Below are 14,714 nucleotides of genomic sequence, written 5' to 3'. Positions count from 1 at the left end.
TCTAGGTCTTTGGTAAGTCTTCTCTGTGCATTTGTGCCAGGTACTCTGTAAGAAGAGGATGTGCAAAGTTTCCTCTGCGAGGTATACAGAAGACTCAGGCCCAGATGACCACAATTCAAGGTCCTGAATGTTACCTAGAAAGCTAGCAGCAGAGGTTCCCTGGGGAATATACAGGCATGGGAAGCAGAGAAGGTGGACTTGAGTAAGCTGAAGGGGGGACTGAGTGTGGGGAGGGAAACCAGGGTCTTAGCAGTAGATTGGCTGTCAGCCTGCACATTGCCCTTCCCCCGCCACCCCCATCCTGTTGAGTGCCTAGGGAAAGGGAGGCTCAGAGCTGGCCGCTACCCCCCCTCCCTCCCCCCCAGAAAGCAGCTCTGAATTCTCTACTATGGCTTGGCCTGAGTTTAGAGAACCCTCTGAAAGGCAAGGGATCCCAATTAGGTGTGGTGTTTGGCTACTCCAAAATAGATCAGAGGTGTCAAGGGCCTTGGAAATTAACGGGATACAACGAGGTAGTAGTAACTGGGAGTTTGAAGGTTTGGGTTCCACTTTTACCCTATTAATAGTTACAGCGTACTTTCTGTTGTGGGCCAGGTGCTATTCTAGACTTTATACCCATTAACTGATTCAGTCCTCACAACCCCCTTTTGAAGTCAGTGTTATAATTACCCCTATTTTACAGGTGAGGAAACCAAGTTAGTGAAATTGCCCCATGTGAAACAGCTAAGCAAATAACCACTCGGGTCCAAGCCTAAGCATTCAAGCTTGAGTCCATTCTTCTAACAGCTGTGCTACACTCTTGGGACAGGTGGCTTAAGTTCTGGGTTCTTCTGTTTTTCTTAGTAGTTAAATGCATAATCACATTTTACTCAGAAACTAATGCCTACTGTTTGTTTTTTAATTATGTGCTAATCAGTACTTGGCACTGCCAATTTTTTCGGCACTCCCTCCCATGTGTCTCAGCTGCCGAGTACCCTGTTCCTCCTTCCTGATCTGCTCTTGAATGTCTTGAGACAGCCACACAGACCTCTCCTCCTGCCTGCCTGCCTTCTCTGTGCACTGGGAATTTTAGATACCAGCCTCAGGAGACAGAAACAACAACTGGCTTAATTGAGAGTTTGGGCTAATTGGGTTGCACCAGGTAGGCTTTTTATAGTGTAAACTTCCAAGAATTAGGTCCTTAGTGACTCAAATTGTAGATTCTTACCTGGTTGTCTTTAACATAGACATTCAAAACACCTACTACTAGAACTTTCCCTGTTTCGTTTTTAAGCCTCTAGCTCACAGTTCTCATCTCCTTTCGTTTCACGCAATTATTGAACGCCTGTTATGTGTGAGGCGCATAGAGACTTGGTTTCCTTCCGCCGTGAGTGCGCGATCTCATGGAGGAGAACAACAGATGTTACCTCACTGCAACCTCTCAGAGGTGCTCTTATGGGAACAGCTGCCAGGAATGTGGACTAAGTTTAGGGGAGGGCAGGATAAGTTGTAAAAGGGTAAAAACAGAAGCAATCCTGGCCAGAGATGAGACCTAGATAAGTGGTAAGGCAGTCACATGTGGAGAGAAAAATGGGTCCGGGCCACCAGAGGTTATTTCCGACTCTGCCTAGCTGGCAGAGTTTGCATTTTAACAAGACCCCTGTAACGTTCAAGTACTAATAGCTAGGCTTGGTATTTTCATGCTTGTTCCCTCATCTAATCCTCCCACTTGAAGTTGGTGTTTTTGTAACCTGGTCTTATATAGGAGAAAATCCAGATCCATCAAGGTCCAGTAAGTTGTACAGTACCACCAGTGAGGGATTATTTGGCTCTACATCTACATCCAGAAGCTCTTTCCAATTTCCACATGCTTGATAGTGCTGCCTTATGACTACCCAAGGGCAGTGTCCGCACACATTAACCATTCACACCCAGTAGTTGTATCCTCTGATGTCCAGGTGCCATCCACAATGCTTCCTATATCATAGTGACGCCTTATGATAGCCCAGTTAGGTAGGTGTCTCCCAATTTATGGATAATGAAACAGATTCATAGGGTCTTAAGACATTTGCCCAGGGTCACATAGCCATGTAAATGAAGGGTTGTGGTGTCGACCCTGGGCCTGGCTGGCTCTGTAGCCCTTGTTCCATCCTTTCTATTAGGCCTGCAGGTTCTTGGCCCCTTGGCCTCTATAGGACACTGTATCTATCTTGGCAGCCATCCTAAGGGGTTGATTGTCTAGTGCACAATGACATTTGACTACTCTTGTGAAGTACTTTGAACGCGCCCTGGGTGTTGATACTGGACCCAGCCTCTTTATAGTGACAGGACACAGCCCAAGGTCATTGAGCCCAGGGCTTGGTCTCTGTGCTCATCTTTCTTTGGGAAGAAGAGCTTGTCTTGCGAAGGGTCCTTGTCTTCAGCTTCTCAGGACTGATTTTCAACTGAGCCACTTCTTTAAAATATTAACGTACAGTTTTTAACTAAATCAAAACCAGGGATGACTAATCCCAATGAATTCAGAATTCATTTATCTAGGTTTTTTTTTTTCTAACCTTTTATCTTAAAATTATAATTTTATATTCTATTTTTCCATTTCACATTAAACTTCCTTCTGACCTTTTATGTGACCTTCTCTTTTGACTTTTAAGTAAATTAGAAGTACAATATGGCCCTTTAAAGCATTCAGCTAAGTGGCAGTACCTTAATTAGCCACTAACTATCCTTGGACCCTTCTTTTCAATCCCTTGCCTTTATTTTGTCATATAGGAAACCAGCCCTGGGTGCTTGGGGTGCTTAGTGTGTACCCTTTTTGTTGCTGTCTGTGATAGGAGTTTCGTTTGTTTCTGTTTATCTTTTTGATACTCTTAGAATAAATTCCTCATGAGATTTTTTTTTTTTTTTTTTTTTGGTCAAATGGGTTGAGCATTAATAAAACTTGTGACACACACTGCTGAACTATCTTAGCATTGGTGCTCTATTGAAAAATGAATCTGCAGGTGGTGTGGTTGCACTATCAACATGAGGGACTTGGTGAACAGGAAAGTCCTTGGAGGAATACCGTGAACTTGACAAAGAACCTGTGTCACAGTCGGGCAGTAGAACATATAGGCATTCAGTTTTGCTTCTGGCACAAAGGCAGTAGTAGAAGAACATCATGGTTAGGAATCCAGACTGCAGAGCCTGGGTACCCCATCCCCTACTGGCTGTGAGACCACAGCCAAGTAATTGATCTTGAGCCTTCATTTCCTCCCTGTAGAAAGGAACAGGATTATGGTCTCAGTAGGTAGGGGTTTGGAGTAAGAAGAGAGGATTGGCTACTCTCTGTGCTTCTTTCTTGTCACATAGGACATGTGATATTAGTTACTAAGTTCATTTGACTTTTAAACCTCCCAAGGCCTCTCCCCCTACCCTTGGCTTAGCCCCAACCCCTTTTTACCTCCCTTTCCAGTCCTCACTTCTCTTTGGGTTTCAGAAACTCCTGATGCACCTCTCAGCTGCCAATCCATCTTTATCTCTTAACTCCTCATGCCTTCAGAGGGAACTTGTAGTAGTGATTCTGAGACCTGCTCTCCAACGTGTCTGCATCTTGACAACCAGAACTAAGCCTAAGCAGGGGTGTGTAGTAGTGTTGTTAGCAGCCTGATATCTTAAATGATAGGACTTAAAATTGGTGACTTAAGACTCAGCAAGCAGGATATTGTTCTAAAACATGTCAAGAACTTTTAGTTCCCATTTCTTGGTGCCTAAATTCAAAGCCTTTGGTCTGCCAGACCCCGTTCCTTCGGACCCAACTCCAGAGCAGCTTCACCTCAGCCTCCTCCGATAACTTGGGTCCCTCGCTGTGAGCTCATACCCTGCTGTGTGGTGTGCACACACTCCATCCTGGGAGACACTGCTCAAGGGCCACCCTTGAGTGATCCACAGCCTGCCTGCCTCTCCTAACCACCTTGCCCACTGCTCGCACAGAATTGCTCCCTAGTCTGTTGTCATGGCTGTGGGTGCTGTGGCTGGTCATTAATGACCAGAAACCTCTACAAGGTCAGGGATTACTGCTAATCTCCTCCAGGGTCTGACAAGCAGTGTATGCCTAGGAAGTGTTTAAATGGAATGAACGAGCGCAAGGAAGTCCCATATTCTGGAGGCAGCTTGGGAATAGGCTCATAAACCCCTGGGTATATTGTATCCCTTTCTAGGAGTTGCCTGCTGTCCCAGAGCTTGCGCTGACATCCTTAAGCCTCAGATTTTTGAACAAAGCAGGCCACATTTGTTAGGAGACACCTGTTTGACTTGTTTTCCCCCATTTTCTCTGTCTCCCCGTAAACTGTGTCATAGAATAGGTTTCAAAATCGAGTTTATTCTGTAGTCTTCTGGCTGTTGGATTTGAGGGCAAACTGTGCTGAAGGTGGGCCTGTCTCTAATCAAGTGTGTTTCTTAGCCTCCCAGACCCCAGGCAGCATCATCGTGCGATAGAAGGGCTTAGCAGTGGAGGCTCACATCTTACCCAAGCAGCCACAGCAGTGATCTGGGGCAAGTTACTTAACCTTCCTCCTGGTTTCCCCACCTGTAAAAGCATGTCCAGGAGAAGGGACTGCTCACGCAGTGAGCCTTTAAATGGTGCCTGGAAGCCAATGGCCTCTCCCAGGTTAATTTACCTCAAATCCCTAACACTTCAATCTTTTCTCATGATCTGGGAAGCTAAATTTTTCACTCTTACCCTACAGGACCATCAGGCTGTACCAAACAAGGAAATTACAAAATTTAATTTTGTTTCTCTCTCCTCAAACTATAAGCTTCACGTGGGGATTCTACATAGTTGATGCTTGTGCATTCCAGTTCTATGTCCTGAAACTGGGGGCAGCCACAGGGTGGGCTTGATGACCACTGGGCCTGCTGTGAGCTGGGCGGGCCCTGAAGCTCCCTTGGATCACCTGACCTTCACGAGCCCCTATACACTGGCGGACCCCAGTGATGTGTCTCCAGGAATTGGTGTCATTTCAGGACCATGGTTTGGTGATCCCTAAAAGTTGGAGCACTTTCCCTTCCTCGATGTGCAGTTGCCTTGGTAAATTATAACACTGGGGCTGTGGTCCATCAGAAGAGGGAAGTTCCCTGGGAAATCAGGCAAGCATCAGGTAGATTGACATTCAGGCAGGGTACAAAGAAACATATTTGGATGCACCAGCAGAGATTTGGGGAGAGGGAAGGCTTCTAGAGAGAGAACACCTCAAAAACCGCTTGCTTGGGGATCCCTGGGTGGCTCAGCAGTTTAGCGCCTGCCTTTGCCCCAGGGCGCAATCCTGGAGTCCTGGGATCAAGTCCCTGTCGGGCTCCCGGCATGGAGCCTGCTTCTCCCTCTGCCTATGTCTCTGCCTCTCTCTCTCTATCATAAATAAATAAATCTTAAAAAAATAAAAAAATAAAAAAACCCGCTTGCTCTGGCTAGAAAACATGGTTTTGGCTATTTACAGCCTGAGCAATAGGATACAATTCTCCACTTTTATTTTCTGATTTTTTTTTTTTTTTTAAGTTCAATTTGCCAATGTATAGCGTATCATCACCCAGTGCTCATCCCCTCAAGTGCCCCCTCAGTGCTCCTTTTCTGATTTCAACGTCCTCGGTTTCCTAGCATGTGAGACCTTCAATTCTGTGGCCTACAGCACTGGGGTTATTGGAGTCCATGGCTTCCTTGGACTTGGCTGAGGCCCTCTGGAGATGTCATTGATGGTCAGGATGTCATTCCCTCCAAAGTAATGGAGGCTCTGCAAAATCTGTTTGTCCGTCACCTGAGTCCCAGGAGTATATGGTGTCAGTGCCCCCTCAATGTTGGTGGATATGACAGAGGCTCACAAAGCTGTAGCCATCTTCCCCGACCTTTGCCCCAGGTTCTTTGCGTGGTGTCTGTCTCCTTGTGTTTTCCTTTGAGCTAAGAGACCACCCAGTTAACCGGAGGGCAGAGCTGGCATCTAACCCCAGACTTGTCACCTTCTAGCCTGAACCCTTCCTGTGACTTCACCCTGGCTGGCTTCTCAACAGAAATACATCAGGCCCCATGCACCCTCCCTCCATCCTGCCCTGAGGTAGGCAGGGGCCCAGGTGGGCAATCTGCCCAAAGGAAAAGACTGGAATTCTCACACCTCTCTCTGGTTTGTGAGGGGAGTGGGGGCAGCGGGGGGATTCCTGCCTGAAAACACATGCTATGGTTTCTGCTGAAGTGAGCCCACGGCCTGGGCCCATGCAAGGAAGAAGTGCTTCTTGCCTCTGGGAGAAGTGGCCGCTTTCCATGGTTTTCCATTCTGTCACGCTCCCTGAAGCTGCTCTGATTTGGAGCCCGCTGCTTCCTCCAGTGCCTTTCTCTCCACAAACCCCCTCCTGTAGCATCTCCTGAGCTCAGCTCGCTCCCCTAGAGCCAGCTCTTCAGTCACGTGCACCTCCCTCCCCCCCAGGGCACTTGCTTACCCTCCTTTTCTTTCCCTGGGTTCTCATAACCTGGACTTACAATGTAGTCTGTTTTGCAGACTTGTTTTCTTTTTACTTGAGTTGCCCTGGTTACCAACTTTGTATATAAAGTAATCACCATTCCCCACCCTTTATTTCCCCACTGTTTCAGTGAAAAAGTTGTACTGTTTTCTGATGGTGGCCCTCACAGAAGGAATTTGATGGCATTTTAATCGCTTCCTTTCTGGCTCTACCACCAGCAGACCTTTCTTGCCCTCCTTTTTATGGATCTTTACTCTGGAGTCAGGTTTGATTTGGGCTTTGGATCACTGCATCATTTTACAGTGTTTTCAGATAAAGAGTGTCAGCCCACCAGAGCCAGTGACCTAGAAAGAGGATTATGAGATAGGAAAGAGCTAATTTAAAAAGAAAACACCCCATCTGCCCTAAACTGGTTCTACCTGTATTGCTTTGATTGTAATATAAACAAACAAATTATATAATTACAGGGGAAGTGAGGTCTGTCAGATTGTGGTCAAAAACCCAAAGGTTTTGCCTTGTCCATCTCTTCATCCTGCCTCAACCTAGAACTCTGAAGGCAGTGGTTTCCATAGACTCTGCTTTGGCAGTGGCTGTTTAAGGAGGTGTAGCTCTTGTTTTCTGGTGGAATGGAGACCTGTGCTCGGGGTCAGAGGACTGGTGTTCAGGCTCAGTCATGAGTGATCCATATGACCACCCACCACAGGCCCTGCCTTTTCATCAGCAAGATCAGACCTCTGCCTATTTAGACTTTGGGGCAGTTACAGTCCTCAAATAACTTCCACAGAAGGACTCAGTGTGCCGTTAATTACCTTATAAAGAACGTTGGGGTTTGTTTGGAGATGTCAGTCACCAGCTTTCCTGGAGTTGGTGTGGTTCAAAAAGGAAAGGCTTCTGGAAAGGCAGAGCTGGAGTTTCATGCCAGAACAACTTGATTCTACTAACTTTTGTGTCTACTTTGGACTCCTGTTCCCACCAGATTTCCTTCCTGTTTATGCCTCTCCTGTGTTCCATTATCCATCCCATCTCTAAGCCTAGAATTCTTTTTTTGCTTCTCTCAACTGATCTACTGCCTGTCTTTAAGGTGTAACTCAGGTCTTGCGCCTTCTGACTCCCAGATCTGGCAACTCCTGTCCACCTTCACTGCTCCTAGTACAAGTTGACTTTGATGCAGATACTTAAAATGCTTGCTGTCTTAGATACATAGCCTGTTATCTCCTTGAAACTAAGGAGATTGGTCTGTAACAGCCCCTCATCTCTAAAAAGAAACTAACTTGTGCTAAGCAGATACAGTGGGCAAGCAGGAAACACTGCTGGGAGTATGCCTCTAAAATAAACAATTGTGGTACCATTCTATGTGCATTGCTGAGTCTTAAAAGTTAGGAGCGAGGGGAGGAGAGGTCCTTTTTGCCTGTTGTGGATTAACAGACCTTTTATGACCTTCTTGCACACCTGACCTTGCCTCATCAGCAGTCCCACGGGACATGGAGTAGTCTGTCCGGACATACTATAGTGAAACACAGTGGCTTCCCGGTCACATGTATTGGAGTCCCTGGACTCCTCCATCTCTGTGAGCATCAGGTTTTTCATCTTTGAAGATGGGGCTATTTCATCCTGCCTCCCAGGGGGTGGGGGTGGTAAATATTAGCTTAATGTCAAGGGCCCGTGTAGGTATTCTGTGACTGATTACGTGCAGGCGTTTGCAGGTGAGGCAGCTGAGGCAGAAACCTGGAAAGGTGAACTAAGTGCCGGTGCCTCCTGGTTACCCATTGAACCGGTTGGCACAGTTAACCAGTTCCTTACCTAGGCACCGATACTGCCAGAGCCGGGTGCTCGACCTCAGTGTCTGCCACCCGTGTCCTTTATCCCGGCAGACCTCACCTCACCCCAAGTGAGTAGAGATGGGCCCACTCTGCACGGTGCTGGCTCCCTGCCAGGTTTGCTGGTCCTCCTGGCTTGGAGCCTCGTCAGCATTGTCCAGCTAAACCTGGCTGTGCTGCCTGCATGTGATCTGAGCGTGTTGGGGATGTGTCTGTGGCACTCAAGCTCTTTCCGGTCTTCTTCAATTTAGGAGAAAGGATCCTGGGTTATGCTGAGGAGCCCTGCTATCTCTGGTTTGTCATGGAGTTCTGTGAAGGTGGAGACCTGAATCAGTACGTCCTGTCCCGGAGGCCGGACCCCGCCACCAACAAAAGCTTCATGCTACAGCTCACAAGCGCCATTGCCTTCCTGCACAAAAACCACATCGTGCACAGGGACCTAAAGCCAGACAACATCCTCATCACGGAGCGGTCTGGCACCCCCATCCTCAAGGTGGCAGACTTTGGACTCAGCAAGGTGTGTGCTGGGTTAGCCCCCCGAGGGAAAGAGGGCCATCCAGACAATAAAAATGTGAATGTGAATAAATACTGGCTGTCCTCAGCCTGCGGCTCAGACTTCTATATGGCCCCTGAAGTCTGGGAGGGACACTACACAGCCAAGGCCGACATCTTTGCCCTGGGCATTATCATCTGGGCAATGATAGAAAGAATCACTTTTATTGACTCTGAGACCAAGAAGGAGCTCCTGGGGACCTATATCAAACAGGGGACCGAAATCGTCCCTGTTGGTGAGGCGCTGCTAGAAAACCCAAAGATGGAGTTGCATATCCCCCAGAAACGCAGGACTTCCATGTCCGAGGGGATCAAGCAGCTCTTGAAAGATATGTTAGCTGCTAACCCACAGGACCGGCCTGATGCCTTTGAACTTGAAACCAGAATGGACCAGGTCACATGTGCTGCTTAAAATTCAGGGCAAAGCATCTTGAGTGTTTTTAAACTAGGTGAGTGTACTCTTTTTGTTCTGCATGCCCACTTCCTGGACTGGATTCTTCATCTCGGGGCCCCACGGTGGGCCCTGTGGAGCTGGGGGGAGATGCAGGGTTGAAGACCACGAAGTGCTTGTTATGAGAGACCCACACAAGTCTTGAGATCTGTGGGGTGGAATAAGAGCTGGAAAGTCTAGAGAAGTTTTCTGAGTGGACATGGCATTTGAGCGGAGTCTCAAGTGTTGTAGAAATACTTCTTCTCATCAATTAATAAATGTTTACTGGAGAAAATGTGCAAAAGGTACAGACAATTTTTTTCAGAGAATAAACCGTATCCTTAATGTATTCCTCCTATTCACCTATCCAATTCTGCACGGTTTAGCTCGTGCTATATTTAGATACAGTTTGGTTTTCTACTCTTTCAGCACTAATCTGAGCATCTCCCCATGTGATACCTTGGAAGTGCAGTTTTCAGTGATTGACATTCTGTTATATGTACCATGATGTCTCCTACTAGTTTAGACATATGATGGGTTTCCTCCATTTGAGATAGTGTAAAGGATGTGTGAGTCAATATTCCTACATGGAAGTCTGCTTATTTAAGAGATGGATCGTAGGCTTTCATTTGTCAAGTGCTGTGCTAGGCTCTGGGCTAACAAGTGGGAAGCAAATTCAGAATACAGCCCCATCCTCATGAATTCTGCAGCTTAGTTGAATTAGTTAAGGAGAAAAACATTGGTCAAAATTTGCCATAGGTGCTCTAGGCCAAAGGAGAAATGGTATTAAGGGACATTTAGTCTTTTAAGGTTGGTGCCCAGAGGCAGGAGTAGGGAATTGGGGGAGGGGGGAGGCATTCCAGGAAAAAGGACCAACCCTCTGCAAAGGACTCAAAACCAGAGGGAGCCTAGCACATTTGAGTGCCTCCAGTGGTAAGGGGTGGTGGAGAGGGCAGATCTTTAGTAATCAGTGACCTGCCAGGAGAGTAGTAGGCAGAGCCAAGGCAGAACATCCAAAAAGTGTATACCAGAAAGGGCAGCGGTTGTGCGGTTGGACCTGACCCTGAGGTGTAAGCAAGGGAAACAAGGTGAAACGGGAACCCTGGAATGCGACCTTGGTGTAGGCATTTGGGAGCCACCTAAGGACCAGAGCAGAACAGTCAGTGTTAAGAACTTCAGCCCATGGAAGCCTGAGTTGGGCTGGAGCCTGGGAGACCAGTTGGACCAACCCTTTTGGTCACACTACCAGCAAGGAGATGTGGTTGAACGTGAAACTGAGAAGCATTGAGGGTAGAGGAGTGCCTGGATCATCAGGGCAGCTGGCCGGGTGTGGAAGTAGAAAGAAAGTAATAAATTTGGGGAGGTTAATGGCAGTAGACACAAATGCTGGCTGGCTTAGTGGTCAGATTTGACTTACTTTCAAATAATCCAGCCTACTTTTGTGGGAAGGGAAAAAAATGTTGACTACCATATACACCAGGTGGGCAGTAGCATTTTGTTTCACCTTTGCCACCCCACAAGGGGTGAAGTCATTTATCTGCTATCCTTCAAATTTAGGTATAGGTGTATCTTACTCATGACCCTCCCTCCTACCTTTTTTCTGAATTATGGTGAGCTGGAAATAAGTTACCCTTATACTTGGTGAAACCTTGAGAGGAGGTGGTGAGGGGTGGTGCCACTCCCAGGAGCCACACTGGGCACAGAGCCATCCGTCACCTGAGTGGGTTCTTGGTCCCTTCCTTTCCCTTCCTAGCTCTCAGAGAGTGCTAGTGCTGTGGGTGAGTGTGGTGTGGAGTCTGGTCACATCTGTAGTGTTCTCAGTGAACTTACTCCTGGAGTGACTCTAGGTTTCATTCCTTCCCACAAACATTGAGCACTTTCCAGATGTCTGGTCAATTTGTCCTGCAGCCCACTGAGTAAGGATTTTCTCTAGAGCTTGGTTTGGGGTAGTGCCATGTTAGAGCCCAGAAAGGGTTGGCTAGACCACATTGTAGTTGTATCTCATGCTACCACCTCTCATTTCCATCTCATCCCTTCCACTTAAAAAAAAAAAAAAAAAAAAATTCCTAGAGGGACACCTGAATGGTGTAGTTGGTTAAGCACCTGACTCTTGGTTTCAACTCAGGTCCTGATCTCGGGAGATCTGAGCCTTGCTCAGCATGGAGTCTGCTTGAGATTCTCTCCCTCTTCCTTAGGCCCTCCCCCACCCAACATGCTTACTCTTTTTAGCTCTCCAAAATAAATAAATCTTAAAAAAAAAAAAAAAAAAAAAACTGTTAGCATTCAAGTTTGTCATGGGGTAGGATGAAGGTCGTCATTGGAAGAAAAACCTGAATTTGGGTTAGGATTGTGGGGTTGTCACATCTAATTGATATCAGGTCTCCATTTGGACAGCCACACTTGGGATTTGTGCTGTTTGGAAGGGCAAAGTTTTAGCTAAAAGAAGGTTGATTCCTTCAGGTAGGAGAAATTAAGTGACCTTGGCATAAGAAAAGATGAGGCACATAGCTCTGCTGAGTGTCCCAGGTTCTGACCTCTGGTGGTGATAATGCTTGGTCAGTTGGTGCCTATTTGATTGTAGCCTAGCCTAGCCTGTCCCAGCAGGGCACTTGGACTTGTGGGCCTGGGCCCAGGTCTAATCACAAGGAGCTGGCCCTTGTGATGCCAGAAGCTTCATATCATTTGTGATGACAATGAGCTGTATCTGGCCAGTTAAGGAATGAGAGACTTGAGTTGGAAAGAACTATTGTCTCCAGACTCTTCCCCTGCCCTGCGCTACCCACTTAAACTTTATAGAGAGGCTAATTCCACGTATTTAGCATATTTATTGACAGACTATTTGCCAGTGATTATTTTAGTAACAGAAGATGTTAGTGGATAAAATAGACAAAAATTCTTGCAGTTGTCGCACTTACATTCTGGTGGGGAAATAATAAATACAAGGAGTATGTTCGAGAATGCTAAGTATGGGGGGTGTGTACCACAGGATAAGAGAGATCAGAATGCTGGGAGGTGGAGGGTGGAGGTGTACTTTTAAATCAAGAGATCAGGGTGGGTCTCTTGAGACAGCAACATTTGAGTAAAGGTTAGGAGTTGAGGAAGGGAGTCAGGAGGATTTCTGGAAAAAAAGCTTCCCAGACAGAAGGAACAGCCAGTATAAAGACTTGAAGGCTGGATAGATACCCAGGGAGGGGAATGTCATAAGAAAAGCAAGAAAGAAAGGTAACTGGGAGTCAACTAGAGTAGGCCTGTAGGCCATTGTAAGAATTTTGTGTTTTGTGCCTGGGTAAGACAGAAAGTCTTGAACACATGTTCATTCAGCCATGGAATAACTGATCTTGGAGAGGATTATCCTGGCTGCTGTGATAAAAGTAAACTACAGGAGAACAGGTGGGAGACTACTGTAGCAAGCCGGGTGAGAGAGAATGGAAGCTTAGAACAATGGAGCCAGGGAGGTGAGATAAATTTTGGGTGAATTTTGAAGTCAGCCAGCCACTTCCTGCTGAATTGAATATAAGATCTGAAAGAAAGGAATCAAAGATGACTTGGAAGTTTTGGCCTTGGAAGTCTTTGGAAGGATAGAGTTGCCACCACGTGAGATGAGAAGGACATGGAGAGCAACAGGTTGGGCTGGAGAAGGTTAGGCTTTGCTGTCATGGGAAAGTTTGGAATGCCTATTTAAAAATCCAAGTACAGAGGTGAGGTGTGGGTAGTTGGATGAGCCTGGAGTTCGGGGGAGAGATCTGGTCTAGAGATGGAAATTCAGAGATGGCCAAGGCGCCAGAGTAGGCCTAGAAATCTCAAAGAATGACTCGGCTCTGGGCCATCCCATAGTGGAGTTGGGGAGAGGGAAAGGAGCCAGATAGGAGACCTGGAGTATGGTGTCCTGGAAGCGGGTGAAGACAAGACAGGAGGAGGGGGGAGCAATTGGCCATGGCCCATATGATGCTGGTGGGTTTAGGGAGATGGGGACTGACGATTGACCTTTGACTTTTAGCAACTGGAAAGTCATTGGCACTCCTGAGCAATTTTGGTGGCATATAAGGAAGATAACTGCTCTTGAACCAGAGCAGGTTTGAGAGGGAATGAGAGGAAGGGAATTGCAGACAGAATTGACCAGTGATTCTCCAGGTTTTGTTTAATTTAAAGGCCCAGTTATACTTTAGAAATTGAAGACTCTACAAAGCTTGTTTTGGGTTATATCTAAGGACACTGGTAGTATTAAAAATTAAAGTTGAGAAACTTTTAAAGGTTTTCAAATGAATAACTCAGATTATGATACTTATGTTAACATCTATGAGAAATATTTTCAAAATTTAACGAGTAGAGTGGCATTGTTTTAATATTCTTACAAATCATTTTCCTGTCTGCCTTTATAATCAGCTGGTTTCTCCTATTTGCTTCTGATTTTACCCTGGTGCTGTGTCACTCAGCATGTAACCTCCGGAAAACTCCACTGTACACTTGAGAGGATGAAAGTGAAAAAGACCAACACGTCTTCGTATTACCTTGAACAGGTTTGGCTTTGTGGAGTCCTGCACTCCAGACCACACCTCTGAGAACCAATGGGATAGATGACTCTTGGAATGTTCTTTGAAAGAGAGCTGCTGAGGAGTAGGGGGCCTCTGGAGACCTAGAAAGCAGGAGTTATTCAAGGCCCTAAATAAAGGGACGGAATTTTTGTGTGCTTATTACTTGTCAGCTTTCCCATTAAACCTTGTGGCTTGAGCTCCACCTGAGTTTAGGAAGCACTCTTGCCCCCATGATGAAGAAAGGCCTCCGTAATCTGGGATTGTAGAGGTCAGAGTAATGTTCAGATCAGGACTCACTGGTTTTAGTTTTTCTTGCAACGGTGAACAAATGCACTTTGGATTGGAAACATAGGATTCCTCTGAAAGGAGTGTTGCCTAGTGGACTGTCCAGGACTAAGTGGTCCCATTTTTGTGGCTTACTGGCCCCCATGTGACCTCAGACAAGTTATTTTACCTCTCTGGGTCTTATCATCCATTAAATGAGGGTAGATCATATTTATCTTACTGAGGTTTTATTATCCATAAAATGGGATACCTCTTTTTGAGGTTGTTGGAATCACAGGAGGTTGTGAAAGTGCCCTCTATATAAACTGCCTAAACGAAGTGCTAAATTTTAGATACATACTTTGGCTTGAGGTGAAAGTATTGTCTTGCCTTCTGTTCATCTCTGAAGATAGTGGTGGTCCTTAGTAGTCTTGCCTTGGAAGATTACCAATAGCTTTTCTTTCTTTCTTTCTTTCTTTTCTTTTTTTTTTTTTTTTTTTTTTAACAAAGCTGGACTCCAGGCAATTCTGGCCAATTTCTTGTTCCAGAAAACTTAACTATTTTTAAAGATTACTCAGTGGTGGATTCTAGCTCTCCCTTATTTGTCATTTTTTTTGAAGATGTTTAATAATTCCTAATGTCTCCTCCCAGCCGGCCACA

General features: G+C 46.2%; 1 protein-coding gene across 2 annotated transcripts in view; it reads left to right on the top strand.

Moving 5' to 3' along the window:
- STK35 (serine/threonine kinase 35) overlaps positions 1 to 14,714 on the top strand; it is a 44,276-nt gene that overhangs the window by 5,331 nt on the left and 24,231 nt on the right. Inside the window, exon 3 of one of the 2 annotated variants that reach the window (XM_038571796.1) lies at positions 8,528 to 9,277. In XM_038571796.1, coding sequence (XP_038427724.1) covers positions 8,528 to 9,240 — 713 coding nt within the window. In that variant the 3' untranslated portion in view covers positions 9,241 to 9,277. Of the gene's footprint in view, positions 1 to 8,527; positions 9,563 to 14,714 lie in introns of those variants that run through there. The other variant, XM_038571795.1, reaches the window with a different exon arrangement.

The sequence above is a fragment of the Canis lupus genome, chromosome 24, assembly GCF_011100685.1.
Source record: "Canis lupus familiaris isolate Mischka breed German Shepherd chromosome 24, alternate assembly UU_Cfam_GSD_1.0, whole genome shotgun sequence".
In the NCBI taxonomy this organism is placed as follows: domain Eukaryota; kingdom Metazoa; phylum Chordata; class Mammalia; order Carnivora; family Canidae; genus Canis; species Canis lupus.
The sequence above is the reverse complement of the archived record's forward strand: the minus strand, read 5'-3'. Positions and strand labels throughout refer to the sequence as shown.